The 19,891-nt window shown below is 31.5% G+C and overlaps 3 protein-coding genes across 3 annotated transcripts; 2 read left to right on the top strand and 1 right to left on the bottom strand.

Annotated features, from left to right (window-relative positions):
* Positions 1 to 2,105: 2,105 nt before the first annotated feature.
* Positions 2,106 to 3,430, bottom strand: XEGIP4 (xyloglucan-specific endoglucanase inhibitor 4). The gene is given in 3 exon segments (NM_001288035.1): positions 2,106 to 2,183; positions 2,185 to 2,203; positions 2,205 to 3,430. Coding segments are annotated over 3 exon segments (1,323 nt in total).
* Positions 3,431 to 7,129: 3,699 nt separating this feature from the next.
* LOC102588581 (basic 7S globulin-like) lies at positions 7,130 to 9,703 on the top strand. The gene is made up of 2 exons (XM_006349178.2): positions 7,130 to 7,718; positions 8,774 to 9,703. The coding sequence occupies exons 1-2, from the start codon at positions 7,211 to 7,213 to the stop codon at positions 9,550 to 9,552; spliced, it is 1,287 nt and encodes a 428-aa protein (XP_006349240.1). The 5' UTR covers positions 7,130 to 7,210; the 3' UTR covers positions 9,553 to 9,703.
* A 3,203-nt stretch (positions 9,704 to 12,906) lies between these two features.
* XEGIP1 (xyloglucan-specific endoglucanase inhibitor 1) lies at positions 12,907 to 14,727 on the top strand. Its single transcript, NM_001287979.1, is given in 2 exon segments — positions 12,907 to 13,417; positions 13,946 to 14,727. Coding segments are annotated over 2 exon segments (1,293 nt in total).
* The last annotated feature ends 5,164 nt before the right edge of the window (positions 14,728 to 19,891 follow it).

The following is a 19,891-nucleotide window of genomic DNA, read 5'->3' as shown; positions in this document are numbered from 1 at the left end:
GAATTAAATCTGATTTGGTAAGGAAAAGACCAAAATACCCCTCTCTATTTTCGGCTAACTTTCCTTAACTGGACAGACTATCTTCAAAAGGCCATATCTCAGTCATCCGACCTCGAAACTTATCAAACTCGGTGGCGTTGAAAAGATAATTCAAAGGTCTTTCCTACGGTATCTGGTAGCACACCTAACTCATCCTGAGCTAGGAGTTATGGTCCTTTGAAGTCGACCCAAAACTCATACTTAGCTTAACTTGCAAAATTTCAGATTTTGCTATTTCCAATTTAATTCTTTTTGGAACTCAAGGTGCTACATCTAGTGACCTTAACACTTAAGAAATTTTAAATTCCTCGGTAAAATCTCACTCACTACGATGAACGGTTTGAGTCTTAGTTCGAAAAAATTTCTGGGGTGTTACAGATACATTACATTTTATACATGATACACTAATCTGATGTACATTTTATACATGATACACTAATTTGATGCGCGAAAATAGGGATTTTGGAGATTTGTAATACTTATAGGAGATAATGGTTATAAGTAAACTAAAAGACGATATTTCTATAATTTTTCCTACTTATAATCAGCCCAAATTAAAGCAAGTCTTGACCTAAATAAAGGAATAACAGCGGTACAAATTAGAAAGTTCCTAGGATCTATTAAAAGGGACGAACTAATTAGTCTATTAGGTAGGAGTCTTTCAAGTCTTAAAAATTGGGTAGAAGTGACAAATAGTATTAATTAAGTTAAAATATATTTTCTCAATAGTCCCAAACTTTTAACTTTTACACTTTTGTCCAACAACGGTCATAGTTGTGGGGACAACTTCTTTAGTCGTTCGACAACTTCAGTAGTTGTCCAGACAATTTTAGTAGTTGCCAGACAACTTTAGTAGTGGTTGTCCAGACAACTTCAATAGTAGTTGTCCAGACAACTTCAGTAGTTGTCAGACAATTATGAAAGATAATATTAGTTTAGTCCTTTTACTAATATTAAAAATAAAAAATTTCCATAAAAAAATAAAGGGGACCCACTTGTCCCTTTTTTTAATTGGAAACCTATTAGGCATTTTTAACTCACTTTTCCAGTTCCTAGCATAACAAAGTATGTTTTCTATATATAGAATTTAGAATTATTTATTTCTAGATTATTTCATGCACTTGTATATATAAAGAACTGGGTTTAGATCAATCAATCAGAAAAATTTCCCAAAATCGCCTTATCTTTCAATTTCTACATAGTAGCAGCAAATAACAATTAAGAGATAGTATCTCTCTCATATGGTCACTCACTTTTCTTTCGGAAAATTATTCAATTTTGAATTTTAATTCAAAAGTCACTCAATTATAAGTGTTTTACTTACAAAAGCACTCAATTATAAGTATTTTATTTACAAAGTCACTTAACCTATTTAATTGATTTTTAATTAAAATTTCCTGATATGATTTTTTTTTTTAAAAGAAATAAAAAAATGTCCATTTAAATCATTTGATGATCCGAAAGTTTATTCAAAAATGTGTTTTCCAGTTCTGTTTATTTTTGGAATTAATGGATGAAATTTTGGGCATTCATAATCAAAACTTCCTCTACCTTGAGTGACATTGCAGAAAGGGCGCTGACTATCCCAATGACGGCTATTTTGAATAAAGTGGTTCGAGTGACATTTTTTCCGGTGAAACAATTTAAAAGGCTAATCTGGAAACGAATTTGAGATTTTCTTTTTAGAAAAATAAAATTTGTAATGAGAAAAATCATGTGGCATTTTTATCTGAGGTGGATAGTGATGTGGAATGCACATTAGCGCGATTGAGAGACATACGTTGTTAAAGGAATTAAAAATAACGTGTTTTAATAATTTTTAGTGTTCACTTGGCATAAAGTGATAAGTAGAAGAATTCAAACCAAGTATAAGAATCTCTTAGATTATTCCGTCATAAATTAATTATTGAGGCTTTTGCTAATAGACACCACTGGGACTAAATTCAGCAACCAAACGAAAGTCGAATACATATATTCCTGATCAACTCCATCCTTTGAAAATAAAAAGAAAACATTTATTTGAATCTAAAATTACATAAAAGCACAACTCCTTTTTTGTTTTACCATCAAGCTTTGGATGTAAAGTTGAAGTTGGCACATGTTGTTTGACCAAATAAGAGTGAAGAAGTAAAACCCAACCTTTTAGTTAGCAATGTCAAATTGCTAAAAGGTTGTCTTCAATTTGATGTGCTCCAATGACTATAGAAGTTGTTGGTTCAAATTCAACTCCTCCATCCACAAATCCAAGACAGAGCACGTCATTATTCATCGCCACCATGGAATTCACACCCCAAATAGTCCAAGATGTAGTTGCATTTTTGTTTCCCAACACTAGTTCAATGGGTGGAACACCAGGGCCAACGCGAGTACTTCCCAAGCTTGTTCTATTATAGCACACTTTAAAAGGTGCCACGGGTTTCACCCTTGGAACCTTAGCAAGTGATTTAACAAATGCCTTTGTTAAAGCATTGTAAATCGAAGTCTCCAATTTCGTGTAAGGATCAACCGTACTAATTTTTGTTCCACCTTTGCCATCTTTGGTTATGTTCAACAATGTGGTGTTTATTGGCACAACATTACCATTTATTTTGATTGATGTCACTCCAATAAAATAATCCACCGAAGGCTCCCCTTCAAAATATGACCCCGATGTACTAACAGGGTTCTTGAGAAGTGGAGTGTAAACAAGTCTCTTTGAGACATCCATTCCAGGAAGAAATACATAAGGACTATCACCAAAGAAGATAACACCACGAGAGGTTGTGGATGAAGTCAAACATATAGCGAATTTTCGAGGTACACTAAAAGCATTAGCTAATTGAGTAGGAAATCCTACATAACCATTCCCAAGTCCAAGAATCCCTTTAACTCCCTTTGCTAGTCCTTCAAGAAGAGAATGAGGAGCACAATCAAAGACTACTCCATTTGTTGATAAGTATTTACGAGGATTCGAGCCATCGGTTGATTGAAGTGAAACGACATCTTGAGCAAGTTCACCACCCGTGCTAGTACGAATAAATGGATTATAAGGAATATGTGAACAAGTGTTATTGTTGCACCCTGGTGAAGGAGGACCTACACATGATTCAACACATGCACCCGATAAAGAACGTTTACAAGGGATAGAACCACAAGGGACAGGTTTATAAGATGAACTAACATAACCTTTTTCACAATCAACCCATAAAAATCGTTGACCAAGATCGATCGTAAGTTTGACTGGGACTAGGGGTGTTCTTTGGTTAATGGTTGTGACAAATTGTTTAGTGGATGCATCTTTCGTTACTGGAAGAAGAAAGGCTCGAGGTTTCGAAGGTGTTTTCGCAAAGGAGAGGGAAAATAAAAAGATCAAAGAAAGAAAAAAGAATAGAGAATTTATTTTGGTAACCATTGTTACGTTATTGATAGAGTGAGTTGAATTTAGAGATGTAGCATCTTGATTTATAGTGATGTAAAGCTTATTTAATATGATTATTGATGATTTATGACATGACGTTATTTTATTAGCCAAAGGACAAAACGAAAGTTGAAAGAAAGCATAAATCTTTATAATATATTGTTCATTTTGATTAAAGTATATACAAGTTGCCATGTAAGAATTCAAGGATCTATGAACATTGACTATAGATACACATAATTAATAGATATTGCCTGCCAGTTAATGATTTCGTCCAGATGAAGAAAGAAAAGGAATGGTGGAAGCATTATCCTATTATTATTATTATGTCAAAAACAATTGGTGAAGAACCGCAGTTGATGGAGTTATATATTCATAATAATTAGTATATGGTATACAATTGTTTTTTAAATTTCTCCTTAGGTTATTTATTAGTCAATATAAAGAGACATAAAATTTAGGGGCGAACCCACGTGGGTTTCTGGGTTCATCCGAACCTCCTTCGTAAAAATTACATTGTATATATAAAGTAACTCTGTATTTATGTAGATATATTGATTCTGAACTTTCTCATAAACAAGAAGCAATCTATAGCATAGTGGTATACTCCTTTAAAGTTGACCCTCATGTCCATGGTTTGAATCCCATTGTGAGCATTTCTTCATTTAGCTTTAGTTAAAAAATCTCTTGTAACGAAACTAACTTTTTGTACCTATAAACAATATATTACTACTACCTTGGAATTGAGTCTTGTTGTCTTTTTCACACGTTTATACTTTTATTTTTCGAACCCCCTGAATAAAAATCCTAGATCCACCCCTAATAGAATTGGCTCTATGTTAGGTGATGAATCACCCTGCATTTTATGAAGCTCTATAAGTCGCATCTAACCATGTGTTTTGTGATGATGAAACGACCTAGCAAAAATTAAAGATTCAAGTCATTGATGAACTCTTAATATTATTCTCTTAGACATTTTAATTCAACTTTATATCTATTAGATTCCCGTAAAATAAAACTCTGACGAATTCTCCATATTCCAAAAGAATTTGTTCTGTTTAAGCACAAACATTAAATGATAGCAGATTCAGATTCATATTATATAAATTTTGGTCAATATTTTGAATAATATTTTTATCTTATTAATATATATATATGAGAAGAACAAAATTTATAATATTTTTTATGTAACTTTTTTATATTTAAATTTAACATTTAAAATATTAAATTAAATTAATTTAATTTAGCTTCAAAATTTCTCTAACTTGACTTCGGAAAGCAAAAATATCACATAAATTACAGAGGGAGTGTGAAATATGAGCAACCAAGACGTTGTGCAGCAAAATACTTACCTTCATTTAGTATTTGGTAGTTTGGTACCAAATTGAATAGTTTAATTTCAAGTGTCGTCACATATTAAATTGAGAATTAATACATTATAACTAAGGATAGGTAATTAATCAATCACGTGCATTTTCTAGTTTAGTGCATTTATTCCCTCCTTTTTATTTTATTTGATCTTTATATTAAAAAAATATTTTTTTTCCTTTTATTTGTTCATTATAGCAAATCAAGAAAATATTAATCCCTATTTTTTGCCTCATAGCTATTCTTAATATATATAAATAACTATATTTAAAGTAACATTAATAAAATTAATTTCGTAAAATACACTCCTAATAAATGTTGTTTTTATAAATTGTGTTAGATCAACATGAGTCAAACACAATAAAATAAGTACTCCCTACCAGTTTCTATAATATACTTTCACTTTAATAAGTCTAAAAATGAATGATACATTCTTATTTAATTAATATTTAATGACACTATTAATATTTTATCTATATTGATCACACGTATTTGACAAAAAATTCACAACAGAGTACTCTTTTTAAGAGTAGTTTTGAAACATTGCAAAAATATTTCCATATTTTTTAAACTTCGTGGTCAATCAAACTAAATAAGTTGAAATAAAGAGAGTATATTGTATGGTCCTTTCCGTATTGTATATACGAATAATTAATTTTAGGATGAACTTCTCTCATATTTAATTGAGATAAATTTGTAGAATAATTTATCCAAAATAAATATTTCAAGTTAATAGTGTTGATTTTGTTCTATATTAAAAGTGAAAATAATAATATTAAAATAATTAATCTCAAAATAAGAAAATAAGTAATTCACGAATAACTTATTCCTAATTAAGCCACCCAGACACATATTACATGGCAAACGCCAGACAATGCTATGTGAGATCTTTTCATGCTTGGCCATTTTGAGCCACTTACAGAAAATGGGCTGAAGGTCCCATTTCTTTTCCTAATATATTTCTCATATTCCAAATCTTAATGTGAAAATAGAGGAAGAATGACCTAGTTTGAAGTAATACAAAGTTAAAAAATAAAAAAGATTTTTTTAGTTTTGTAATTTTAAATTAAAGGTAAAAAATAATAATTCTAAATTAAAGGTATATTAAATATATTAAAATGTCTTTTTGATCTTGTAACATTGCACATGTCACGTGAAAAATTAAAATGAAAATATTATTTAAAAAAATAATTCTTTTTGAACAGACTAAAAAGAAAAATATATTATTATTTTTAAAAGGGAGGAAGTATAAGGTTTGAGCCGTAATAAAATAAGTACGATGAATATATAATTATTAAATTTATCAAATTAAATCAATACTTCACTTTTGATTTATTCTTTTAGAGTGTAACCAATTAAATTTGTATATGGATTTATCTAAATTTAATTTAATAACATGAAGTTGGATAATGATATAAGGACAAAGATGTTAAATTTACGGTTGAAAATTGAGATAAGAAGTAATTATGAGGAATCTAGAACACGCGTATATAATCGGTTTACTACTCCACTTGCCATGTCCATTCTACTTTATTGTTTTGCACGCATAAAACGTTAACTAAAAGGTTTGATTAAATTATTTTAATTTATTATTATGTTTACCACAACTAAATTTATTGAGTAATTGTAAATTTTAAAACTTATAATTAGTTTTATTTTGATTTTTTAAAATAATAAGTATTTAAAAAAAGTTAAAATTGATCTTTTGGAATATCATAGATTTTTCTAGTAAAATTTTTAAAATAGTCTAGTGATATCTAAAATAACTCTAAAGAGAAAACCTAAATATTCTAAGGGAGAAGATAAAGTTAGTAGAATTTTCTTGTAAATATATCTAAAAGCATAGCTAGAACTATTTATACACAAGTATAAATAAGGGATGATGTTGTAAATTTATATTTAAACCGAAGTCAAATCAAAATCAATCCAATTTAAAAAAACATTCTTTCATAACAAAATACAATCTTTTGATCCTTATTAACGATGCTGGAATAATTGAAGATTTTCCAAGTTATAGATAGGAGAGAGACAGTAAGAAATGAGGAGCCATTGTAGAGCTTCATATTAGAGTCCGATTAAATCTAAATTTGAGTAAAAAAATTCTATATTGGAGGATAAAATGCTTCTTAACAAAGGTGATTTCATACATAAAGGGACTTGAACCCGAAACTTCTAATTAAAGATGAAGAAGTACTTACCACTTCATCATCACCGCTGTTGTTCACAATTGTTGGTTCATTATTGTTTTCAAACAAAGGTGGGGTGATGAGTCATATTGTCCATTAGTCTATAGTAACATTTTTGAAAAAATAAAAAGAAAGAAGCCACAAATCAGTTGCTATAAATTTGCAACTCTGTAAGTATTGGTTTAATTGTGCCATTTGCTTTCTTTCCTTCTATAGCATAATGACATTCAAATTTCCTTTGTCTATGCTTCTCTTATTTCTTCTACTCAATATTTTTCTCTGCTCATCTGAAGTACTATACCTTCCCGTCACTAAAGATGCATCAACTCTACAATACATTACAGAAGTAAGTCAAAGAACTCCTTTAATTCCCATAAAACTTTTAGTCCATCTTGGTGGAAGAAGTTTATGGGTGGATTGTGACAAAGGTTTTAAAAGTTCAACTTACAAACCAGGTGTATGTAATTCTACACAATGCACTTATTCCAATCCTAATTACTGTGGTGACTGCATATTGAAACCAAAATTGCAGCCTGGATGCAACAACAATAGTTGTTACATTTGGGGTGAAAATCCCTTGATCGATTGGTTTGACGATAGCGCTGAAATTGCTGATGATGTATTGGTTATTGGTTCAACTCCTGGTGTTCGTGTAACTTGGCCGCGGTTTATTTTCGCTTGCTTTGTTAGTCCCAATATGGTGAGACTTCTCGCCAATGGAGTCACAGGTATTGAATTATACTACTAATCATTGTACTTGATTTCATTTATCAGTTCAATTTTTTGTTTATTATTTTGCCGAATCATTAAACTTATTAATTAGATTACAACATTTGACATTTCTTCTAATCATTGACCAAACTTATGTAACATTAGCGTTGCTAAGTTGAAAAAATGCATGATTGCACATATTTTGAAGACAAATAAATTTAATATTTTACATTAAAAATATTAAAATTAAAAAAAAATTCAATTTTAAAAAGTTAAAAAACTTATCTTCTTCCTCAATCATTTCTCCCTCCAAACCCAACCCCCAACTTTCTTCATCACCAACCCTCTTTTCTCTGCCCCCACGACACCCCACCCCACCCCGCACCCCAACTTTTTTCTTCACTAGCCCCCCAAGCAATTCCTTTTGTCTTGCACAAACAAATCACAAACAGTTTTATATAATGATCAAATTAAAAAAATGTCACGTTTTTTTATCCTCACACGTCATTAGGTGGGTGACGGGGGTTAATTTCAACTATAAACAAGTATAGTGATTAGTGGCCAAGAAGTCTCCTAGGAAGTTTTTTTTAACCACACAAGTGTTATGACATGTATAATTAAATTCTTAAATTTCAAAAGTCTTATATAATCATACAAAATACAAATATTATGAAATGCTTAAAAAAATAAACATTAAATGTCTTTATTTAAGAAAGAAAGAAAAACATTTGAAACTTATGAACTAAAATGAGTGAAAAATATTTATGCTACTATAAATTATTTCATCAAGATGAAATAGATATTTTAAAGTTAAATTATTGCTCAACATAGAAATGTGTCATTCTTTCGAAGACAGATTAAAAAAAAAGCTAGTCATATAAATTGAGACAGATAGAATAGTGCATCTTAAACTGTGTCAAATCAAAGAGCTACTAAATAAATTAGGATAGAGGAGTGATCGACCATTTTTGTGAAGATATATTTTGATTTTCAGGTGACAACGAGATCCATATATAACCTCTTCTTTAAAAGGACACTTTTTAATTATTCAAATTGTATTCTATCTTATCAGGAATTGCAGGTTTTGGACGTGAAAGTCCAATTTCCATTCCAAATCAACTTGCTTTAGATCCTAGATTCACCAAGAAATTTGGTATATGTTTGAGCTCATCTACAACATCTCGTGGAGTTATATTCATCGGTTCTGGTCCATATTATGTTTACAATCCTAAGAAGATCGATATCTCAAACAATATTCTCTACACCAAATTAATCGCAAATAAAAATGCATTTTTGGTAACTCAAGAGTACTATATCCAAGTTTCATCCATTAAAATTGCGGGACAAGATATTCCACTAAATAAAACATTGCTATCTATTAATAAAAAAGATATAGATGGTGGGACGAGAATCAGCACAGCGTCACCTTACACAATTTTGCACCCTAGCATTTACGATGCTTTTAAAACTGCTTTCATCAACGCGCTTCCAAAGAATGTGGCACTTGTAGAGTCTCCTATGAAACAATTTGGACTTTGCTTTAGTTCGAAAAACATTAAAAGTACCAACGTTGGACCAGCTGTTCCTGTGATAGATATTGTGTTGCACAAGCCGAGTGCATTTTGGAGGATTTATGGAACAAATTCAGTGGTACAAGTTAGTAAGGATGTTATGTGTTTAGCATTTGTGAAACAAGATGAAGAAAGGGAACCATCAATTGTTATAGGAGGACATCAATTGGAAGAGAACCTATTGATATTTGACCTTCCTGGAAAGAAGATTGGTTTCAGCTCATCACTTAAACTTCAACAAACATCATGCTCTCAGTACGACAATACCATTCTAGGCTAAGCCCCTCTATTCTATATATGTAATTTTCTATTTCAATAATAAACTAGATGGTCGGTGCCCGTGCATTGCATAGGCGTATGACTTATATCGTTTTATATGTTATTCTTCATAATTTCCTATTTGGATAATAAATTAGATGTTCTAACTTCTATATACAATTGATAAACCAATGTACGAGATCTATCATTTTGCTGACTCAAAGAGTTGATAGTATAGTCATGCAGTCCATGGATCGATCCTCTAACCGGCTATATATTTAGATTACCATTAGAGCCGTCAATATGGGCTAGGCTCGTTGGACTGGCTTGACCTAGTCTGTGATTTGATAGGGCTGAACTACGAGTTTTGGAGCCCATTTAAGAAAAGAGTTTTTTAGCCCGGTCTGAATAAGTCTGTCGATTTGTGGAGCTTGAGAAATATGGATAGAGCCGGTCCATGGGCCAAATAAAAATTAATTAAAAAATAATAATAAGATAGAGTATTAAAAATAACAAGAGTCTAAACTCAAATCTGTTTAAAGTTTGAAATATTACAATTTAAAATCGGTCATAGTTTTTGTGTTTTATTACGATCATTGGAAAACAATTAGGTTATATTTCTATTTAGCTATTTATACTTTTACTTGAAATCAAACTTAATAAATATTATAAAGATAATTTTATTTGTGTATTTAATTAACAAATAGTAACACTAACACCATGTAATATTGTCTTGTCGATATTTATGATAATAAAAATTATAAAAAATATACTTTTAAGAAAAAAGGGTTGGCCCGGCAAAGCCCGTAGCCCACGCACTTGTGGGAGCCTATAGCCCACATACTTATGGGCTGAGCCGACAATTTTCTAGCCCACACAAAAAATGGGCTAGTCCGGCTTGGCCCGTCAAATTTCAAAGCCTGTATGGGTTAGCCCGGATGGGGTGGGCCAACCCATATTGACAGCTCTAATTACCATCATGACTACATCTAGAGCCGTCAAAATAGGTTTAGCCCATGGGATCGGTCCAATCCAACTCGTTATTGGGGTACGGTTGAGATAGATTTTTTCAAGCCCATTTAAAATTAGGGCTTATGATCCTTTAGCCCTTAAGGCTTGATCAGGGCCGAGTTGGGGTCGGCCCATGGGCCAAAACTATTTATTTAAGAGTAACTTACATAAATTTCTCTAGTGTATGAGCTGATTACTTAAAGGTACGTTATGTTGTAATATTACGAATCTTATCAGATTTTGGTATGTCCAAATACATGTATCTCGGGATACATGGACTCAAAATTAGGTTAATTTGTTCTAGATACACTCTATCTAGGATACATAGATAAATCTCGCACCCTCGCCACTCTCTAATCTCACTCGCGTATCTGGGGTGCATCACACCAGATACTGAGATACATATATCTAGTATCCAAGATACATGCTAATCACACTATACTTTTTGCCAGTGTTATTAAAACAACACCATTATTTGCCATATTTGATTTGAAAATCTTCTCATCTTCTTGATGTTATACAATTTTAAGTTTGAAAAGATAAAAAACAAAAAAAGAAGGGCTAGCCCACCCCAGCAAGAATAATCTAACTGATTTGTTCCACAGAACATATCATACTTTCCTTATCTCACGTTCTATCTCTAATTTTGTTATAATCTCAAATTCCATTAGCAATTATCCATTTACCTATTGGTAGCTAAGCAAGTAAGCAACAGAGAAATAAGCATAGTATTAAGAGGAGAAAACTTTGACCGTAAAAGTCCGCAATAACAACCAATATATCAAATTATACAACGTTCATAGTATGGTCATAACCCCCTAAAAAGGACTTTTAGTCATTTAATATCTGATTACAAAGCAATAATTCAAATAAGAAAAAAGAAATGAAGTAAGTAAAAAGCAAGAAAGTAAATCCTAGATAATTTGCTCTTTGTTATTGCTCTGTGCCTCAACATTCAACAATATTTATCTCCCTTTAAAAATGATTAAGGATGAGCATTTATAATATTTAATAAAAACATCTAGAAGGGTCCTCCAAGTCGATCTATTCAATCCATTTCTCCTTTAAACCATGTTACATATTTAATCATAATTTTTTTATTGATAAACAAGATCTGCACACATTTTGTTACCGCACACAGATACAAAATAGTCTTTTTTTGTTTTTATAATCTATTTTCACAAATCAGGTAGCTAGTCCCAGTACATCAATACTGGTGGTGGTTAATTAACTGCATTTACCTTTTGAGCCAACAGACTAAAAAAAACCTCCCACTATTCTTGTTTAAAAGGATATTTTGAAAAACTTAAAATTTAATTTGGTACATAGTTAACTCTACTACTTTCAATAACTATTAAGTACTATAAGTTTTGAACCCATAATAACACAAATGCGATGAAAATATAAACATTCAACGACCACCACATGATGGGCGGCCTCCTTCCTTAATCAAAGGTTTCGGTTCGAGCCCTGATATAAAAAAATCTTTACCCCACCACTTAGTCCCGAATGAAGCCCTATACAATGTAAATTCGAAATAGTCAGATTTCAACGTCGATAAAAAAATAAAATATTCAACGCATTAATTAAATTCACGTTTGAAAATTGAGATTAGATGTCAACATCAAGAATCTCAAATACGCGTATAAATCTGTCCATGTGCATGAGATAACTCCATGCTGACTAGATTTTATTCAAAGTCAAAGTTTTGACTTGTGATCATATACTCTCTCCTGTACATTTTACTTTCTTTTGCACACAGAAAAACATGAATTAAAAGCTACTCCCTGTCCCAATTTATGTGACCTACTTATAAAAAAAATAACATATTTTTATATTAAGTAATAATTTAACTATAAATGTCTATTTTACCCTTAATGAAATGATTTACAACCACACAAATTTTTATCATTCATTTTGGATCACAAATTTTAAAAGTCTTTCTTTCTTTCTTAAACTCCATGCCGAGCCAAACTACCTCACATAAAATGGGACGGAGAGGGAGTAATATAATTTAATTATTTTTATTTAATTTTATTTTGATCTATTACTACTTTTTTTAATCATAATAATTTCTCTTTATATTTATTGAGTAATTATCAAATTAAATTTTTTGTTATTAATTTTATTTTGATTTTCTTGATCGGACTATTTTTGATAAACACGGCATCTAATATGGACCAGAAAGAGTAAGAAATACGGAACCATTATACAGCTTCACTAAATGTCAACGGAAATAAACAAAAGAATCCATATAGACTATAGTTGTCTAAGCTTATTCTCTTACTATAAATTTGCAACTCCATACTTAGAATTTCTCATTGGTCTAATAATCCATTTACTTTTTTGTCTTTCTTTGTTTAGCATGGTGACATTCAAACTTCCTTTATCTATGCTTCTTTTATTCCTTCTACTCAATATTTTTCTATGCTCATCTGAAGTACTATACATTCCAGTCACTAAAGATGCATCAACCCTAGAATACATTATAGAAGTAGGTCAAAGAACTCCTTTAATCCCCATAAAACTCTTAATCAATCTTGGTGGTAGAAGCTTATGGGTGGATTGTGACAAAGGTTACAAAAGTTCAACTTACAAACCAGCAGTATGTAATTCCACACAATGCACTTTTGCCAAATCTCATGCCTGTGGAGATTGCATATTCAAACCTCAAGTGCAGCCTGGATGTAGCAACAATACTTGTTACATTTGGGGTGAAAATCCATTGATCAATTCGTTTCACGATCGCGCTGAAATTGCTGAGGATGTATTGGCTATTGGTTCTACTCCTGGTGTTCGTGTAACTTGGCCGCGGTTTATTTTCTCTTGCCTTCTTGATCAAGATATGATGAGACAATTCGCGAATGGAGTCACAGGTATTGAATCATATATTGTGTGAATGCCTTAGTTTAAAATTTAAAATTGTCACATATAATTGGTTAATTGTTAAATTAAATTTATATGTATGTATTTTTATCTTCTTCTTTTTTTTGTTATATTACACATTATTGAATGAACCTTAGAAGTACAAAAAGGAGGCTGTAGGAGCCATCACCTACCTTGCTCCATTCATAACATAGATGGTAGGATTTTAAATAAAGCTCACAAAAAATTTAAGGGATAGACCCAATAGACAATAGAAGTCACAATAGGACCCACCTAATTCCTTTTGACTTTAAAATATATAACTCAGAGTGTTACATAGTGAACAAATTAAAGAAAATGTCACATGCAAAGTTTTGTCATTTTAATAGAGTATTTATTTTTTCTTCTCCTCCTTAGGTAGGTAAGGGGTTTAATTGCACCATAAACAAGTGTAGAGCGTAAGAAGTCAACCATACAATTTTTAACCCAATTTGAGAAAGTACAATTTTAAATTATTGAATTGTATTATTTCTTAACAGGAGTTGCAGGTTTTGGACGTGAAAGTCCAGTTTCCATTCCCAATCAACTTGCTTTAGACTCTAGATTCACCAAGAAATTTGGTATATGTTTGAGCTCATCTACAAAATCTCGTGGGGTTATTTTCATCGGTTCTGGTCCATATTATGTTTACAATCCTAAGAAAATCGATATCTCCAACGATATTCTCTACACCAAATTAATCGCAAATACAAGGGGAGGATTTGTGACTTCTGAAGAGTATTATATCCAAGTTTCATCCATTCGAATCGCGGGGCAAGACGTTCCACTAAATAAAACATTGTTATCTATTAATAAGAAAAATGGAGTTGCTGGGACGAGAATAAGTACAGCTACACCTTTCACAATTTTACACACTACCATATATGATGCTTTTAAAACTGCTTTCATCAAGGCACTTCCAAAGAATGTGACAATTGTAGAGCCTCCTATGAAACAATTTGGACTTTGCTTTAGTTCGAAAAACATTAAAAGCACCAACGTTGGACCAGATGTTCCTGTGATAGATTTTGTGTTGCATAAGCCTAGTGCATTTTGGAGGATTTATGGGACAAATTCAGTGGTACAAGTTAATAAGGATGTGATGTGTTTAGCATTTGTGGGACAAGACCAAACATGGGAACCATCGATTGTGATTGGAGGACATCAAATGGAAGAGAACCTATTGATATTTGACCTTGTAGGAAGGAATATAGGTTTCAGCTCATCACTCAAGCTTCAACAAGCATCATGCTCTAAGTACGATAATACCATTCTAGGCTAATATAAGTACCATTCTAGTCAATTAATTATGTAATTTCCTATTTCAATAATAAACTATACGATCAGTGTACGTGCATTGCACAAGTGTATGATTTATATCCTTTTTTTTATTCTTTTGAATGTCTTCAAGAACATCAAAAAGGATCAATGTACTTGTTTCAATAAGAAGAGTAATACCTTTTTAATGGCGTAATTTGGGTGTATCACTAGACTTGTAGCCAAATGGTACATTGTAAAGGAAAGGATAAAATATCAAGAAACCTTCTCTCCAGTTTGTAGAAATGGTCAGAATTAGAATCATATTAGCCCTTGCATATATTTGAATGATTCAAATTTATAGGAAGTCAGTTATACACTTGTATCATGAAAACTAAGAAAAGTCTATTTTATCAAAAAGCTCTGTAAAAGCAGAGTACAAAAGCTTAACAACAAATTGTCATTGAAATAATTTGGTTAGCTGTCCTTAAACAAGTGGATTTTGAAATAAATTCCATCTATTGACATCTAAAGTGATAACAAGGTTGCTATATGCAAATTACACTCAATTAACAAAACACATTGAAATCGATTGTCTCACTAGACCATATCTTTGAAGTTAGTTTTCAAATTTGTAAAGAATTTATAGTCAAAATCAAATGTCTTAGCTCAAAGTTCACATAAACTGAGATGAAAAATAAAGTAAATTAATATCCGCAAGCCGTTGTGCAACAAATTACTTTCCTTCATTTAGTATTGGTACCAAATTAAATAACTGAATTGCAAGCGTCGTCACGAATTAAATATTTCACATGCGTACAACTACATAGTAATTTATTTTTGTTAGTGCCTTGCCTTCCCCAACCACTGCCCGATAGGATAACAATGGAATAATACCCAAGTCTAAACTTTCCCTTTCAATTTGAACCAAGAGAAGACAAACTAAATCAAGCAATACGAAGAATGGACATAAAGTTTATCAACCAAACAAAAATAAAAGACAAGAATAAACCAATCACACAAGACACAAAAATTTACATGAAAACCCTTCGATGTGAAGAGTAAAAGACCACAGGATCAAAAGCTCCACTATAATCACCAAGAGTTACAAGATTTTTCTCCAAAATTGACCACAAAACAAGTGTCACACAACGAGCAACAACGGAACAAGATTGCACCAAAACTAGAGAATTAAAAGAGAGAATTCACCCAAAGATGAACAACTGTTCACGCCCCAAAATCAGAAACTGCAGACAACCAAATCCGATCTCCACCGTTGAAATTCAAGAACCAAATGTTGAGAACTCTCAATTTAAATTTGAGCACGATCCAACGATTAACGAACCAAATGTTGAGAACTCTCTCTCTCTCTGTTTAAAACGACTCTCTCTTGACTTTTCTCTCTTTTGTGTCTGAAAATAAGACCTAAACAAGTCTTATATATGCAACATAATATTGGGCTTATGGGCTAAAGTGGACTGGTCCAAATAAGACTTCTATTTATCCATATGGGAAGGGAAAAAGATCTCAAACCCATCAATAAGGGATACAAACAAGTCAATGCAACACTAATGGGTGAAAATCATTTATACCCTTAAACTTTGCTTTTAAAAATAAACTCCCCCTCAACTATGACCAATAGTCACTATCCTTCTGGACAAGAGTTAATTCCAAAACTCCACAAAAAGAACATATTATTTCAACTAACAAGAACTCTCTTTTTACTAATATTTATGCACTCTCTATTTTCTTGTGCTCTCGACAAAGGAAGAACATCACTATTTATAGGGGAGGAATTCTTCCTTGCAATGAATGTGAAGATAATGAGGGTAGTAAACTAGTAGATAAATGAGCTAGAGGTTACATAAATTACAAGATATAATGGAGGAATAAAGAGTGCATTAAAATGAGGAGGCAACAAATGCCATCAATGGACAATTGTTGCACTATTCAACGAACAAAAGGAATTATGCTTTTGTAACACCTCGCAACTCAACTCGTAGAATCCAAATTGTTCGTCGTAAGTAAATAAGCTAGGACAGGGTGATGTCCTACTTGTTCTTATGTGTTAAGGTTCTTTTCTATGTGTGAGGAGTGTATTGGAAGTGGGTTAGGGTCATAAGAAACCTCTAGTACTTATAAGTTGAGTTCAAAGACTTCCTACCTGCTAAGTTTTTCACATTAGTTCATGCAATGGTCAACTTCAAACGACCATATCTCTTAGTATATAAGTTATTAGGTGTACCTTGACCTATCTAGTTACAGTCTTTTGAGTTTTCTTTCCAACACCACCAAATTTGCATCAAACGGAGTTTGGAGTACGTTATTGACAGTTTTACCAAAGACTACCACAAAAAGATTTTCAAAGTCCGATAACTACGAACCTTATTTACAGGTCGTAAATTAAAGTACAACCCATACTATAAACTCATAAAACCAGCTTCAGAGACGGAATTTTTTGGTCTGATTCTTTTGGATCCAATTACGGGTCGTAAAATCACCTACAGGCCATAAATTGAGCCTGTAAAGTGAAGTCCTGCAACTTGTTTTTGGACCTGATTTTCATGGATATGATTACGGGTCATAATTTGGGTTTGTAGAATGAATTTCAGAAACTCAAAATTTTAGTTTAACTTCCACGGATGGGATCTATGGCCTGTAGATCAAGCCATGTATCATAGATGGCCTCATGAAATGTTTTTGACAATTTTTTAATTGGAGTTATTTTGTTCTTTTTTCATTCTTCCTAAGTCTAAGCTGTGACGTTTTAACTTCTATTAAGGGAATATATTTCATCAAGTACTTAGTTTTCTTTGTTTTCTACGCTCTCAACTCTCCAAACTCATAAAAGCAAACCGCTAGAAAAGCAAAGCTAGAGTTTTAAGTTTTTCAAGTAAGTTCTTCTTTAGATTCTCAATCTCTCAGGTATATAAGGCTTCAATGAGAGTATTCATTCACTCGCATGTCTAAAGTATATTAATTCTCAAGAATTTCACAAAATTGGTAGAAGTAAAACTAATTTTATTATGAAATTATGATCTTTCTTCATTAGCTTACGTTTTCATTGTTTCACTTTGGCTTTAAAATCTTATTGTACTAACTTAACATGATTTTTATGGTCATTCAAACTCTTATGACTTGTATGCATGAAAACTAGCATGATATGAATTTCAATCTAAATTCAAGTTATTTTAGATATGACTTTCGAGCTTGTTTCACATATGATTCAAATAGATAGATGGTTTTCATACCAATGAGAATTATATGTATATATGTTATTTTCGGAGGACTATTTAGCACCGAGAGGACACATGTTTAGAAAATTCAAGTCTCATAAACTATGTGCCATCGTAGAATTATGTTTCACCGCTTTGACGGTTGATCATTTAGCCCTGATAGGTTCAGATTAGTGGATCCACATAGATATGATGATATGGTTCTATACTCTGGAAAGGTATAGGGCAGCCCTCCCGACTGGGTTAGTTGTTGAACATCATGAGCTCACATGGTGTATGTCGATTTTAAGAAACTCTCCAATTTATGCATCTTTCACGATATGATGTTACTTTATTTGATTCATTTTTAAGTATGTTATTTACATATATGATTATGAAAGGCTAATGAAATAGACTCATCTCTATATATGCTTTTGAAAGAGGATTTTGAATGGTATTTAGAGAGGAACCCAATTGTTTTCTCCTCAAGTTCTCTTACCAATTTACATGAATTTGAAAACCTTATTTCACTATCCTCGTTATGTTATTTTTACGATTATGCTAGTGCCCCTTTCTTACTGAGTACATTCCATATACTAATGCATACTTTTCTCTGTGATGCATCCTTTTATGATGTAGATTTCAGCGCCCATACTCAAACTCGTGGCTAGTGAGGTTGCAACAGTTCCAGCCAACGATTGGTAAATCCTCCTCATACAGGGAATTCCTTGGATTAGTTGTTAGTCAGATTTTAGTAGTTTCTTTGTTTATTTGGTTTGAGGTAACTGAGGTCCATGTTTCGGTAAACTTATTTCCTTACGTCTAAATGTTAGAGGCTTATTTCAGACAATAGTTGTTCAATCATCATAGATTTATTGATTTCATTATTAAAACTTATTAAGCATGTATTTCATTCCGCAATAATTTTATATGATATGCTTTGATATGATGTATGTCAAGGATTAACTTGGCGCCACTCATAATTTTAAATAACGTGTCTCGGTGGGATGCAGACTCGAATTGTGACATGCACAATTCATTGAAAAAATTGTAGCATAAGAACCAACTCCAAAATGGAGTAAAGCAGCCAATAAAAATATTCCAATAGAAGCCAATCAACAACAATTGAAAAGGCAGCAATTAATTAAAGTAAGGGAAGGCAGCACTTTAAACTCCAAAAAATAGCAAATTTATATTACTAAAGATTAATATTAAAATGCTGAAAGACCAACACATTGTTATAATACCTAACATATAACTCTGACTAATTTTCCGTACTCCAAAAGTATTTTCTTTATGATATAACGCAATTTGGGAACATCTATTTTTTGATATTTAAACTATGTACATTATGTTACAAATTCTTTTAAAATATAGTTTCTTAGCATATTGATTTTATAAGAATTAAAACTATTAATATTTTGATGTAATTGATTTGAGAAGAATTAAAATTATTAATATTTTGATGTAATTTTTGAATATTTAAATTTTAAATTATTGAGTTAACTTGGTTGAATTTAATTTAAAAAATTCATTAGCAACTCCCAAAAAAGAAAAAAAAAAGTGCTACTTGAATTAGATGAAGAGAGTGTGACGTTGTGCAACAAAATACTTAAGTATCATCACAAATTAATTAAGACTACCTTATAATTTTCTCTGAAATTAGTTGTAACTTTTTAAAATGTTGTATTTGTGCAATTTCTCCCAACTTAAATAGTCAACACAACTATAGCAAATTCTTCAATAAAATCACTTATGTTTATTTTTTATTAATTAAGTCACTCAAGTTAGATAACTTTATGATCTACATTGTGACTACATGCAACAAATAAAGAAATAAATACATAAACTTCCTTTCAAAATTTGATTTTATAACACTTATTTTCTTTGTAGTTTTATTTGCCTTCTTATTTCATTTTCTTGCAATAATTTTTAATCTTGTTATCATTAACATAAATTTTTTTTTATAGATGC

This window comes from Solanum tuberosum, unplaced genomic scaffold, assembly GCF_000226075.1.
Source record: "Solanum tuberosum cultivar DM 1-3 516 R44 unplaced genomic scaffold, SolTub_3.0 scf00104, whole genome shotgun sequence".
NCBI classification, from domain to species: Eukaryota; Viridiplantae; Streptophyta; class Magnoliopsida; order Solanales; family Solanaceae; genus Solanum; species Solanum tuberosum.
This window is presented reverse-complemented; position numbering and strand designations above follow the sequence as displayed.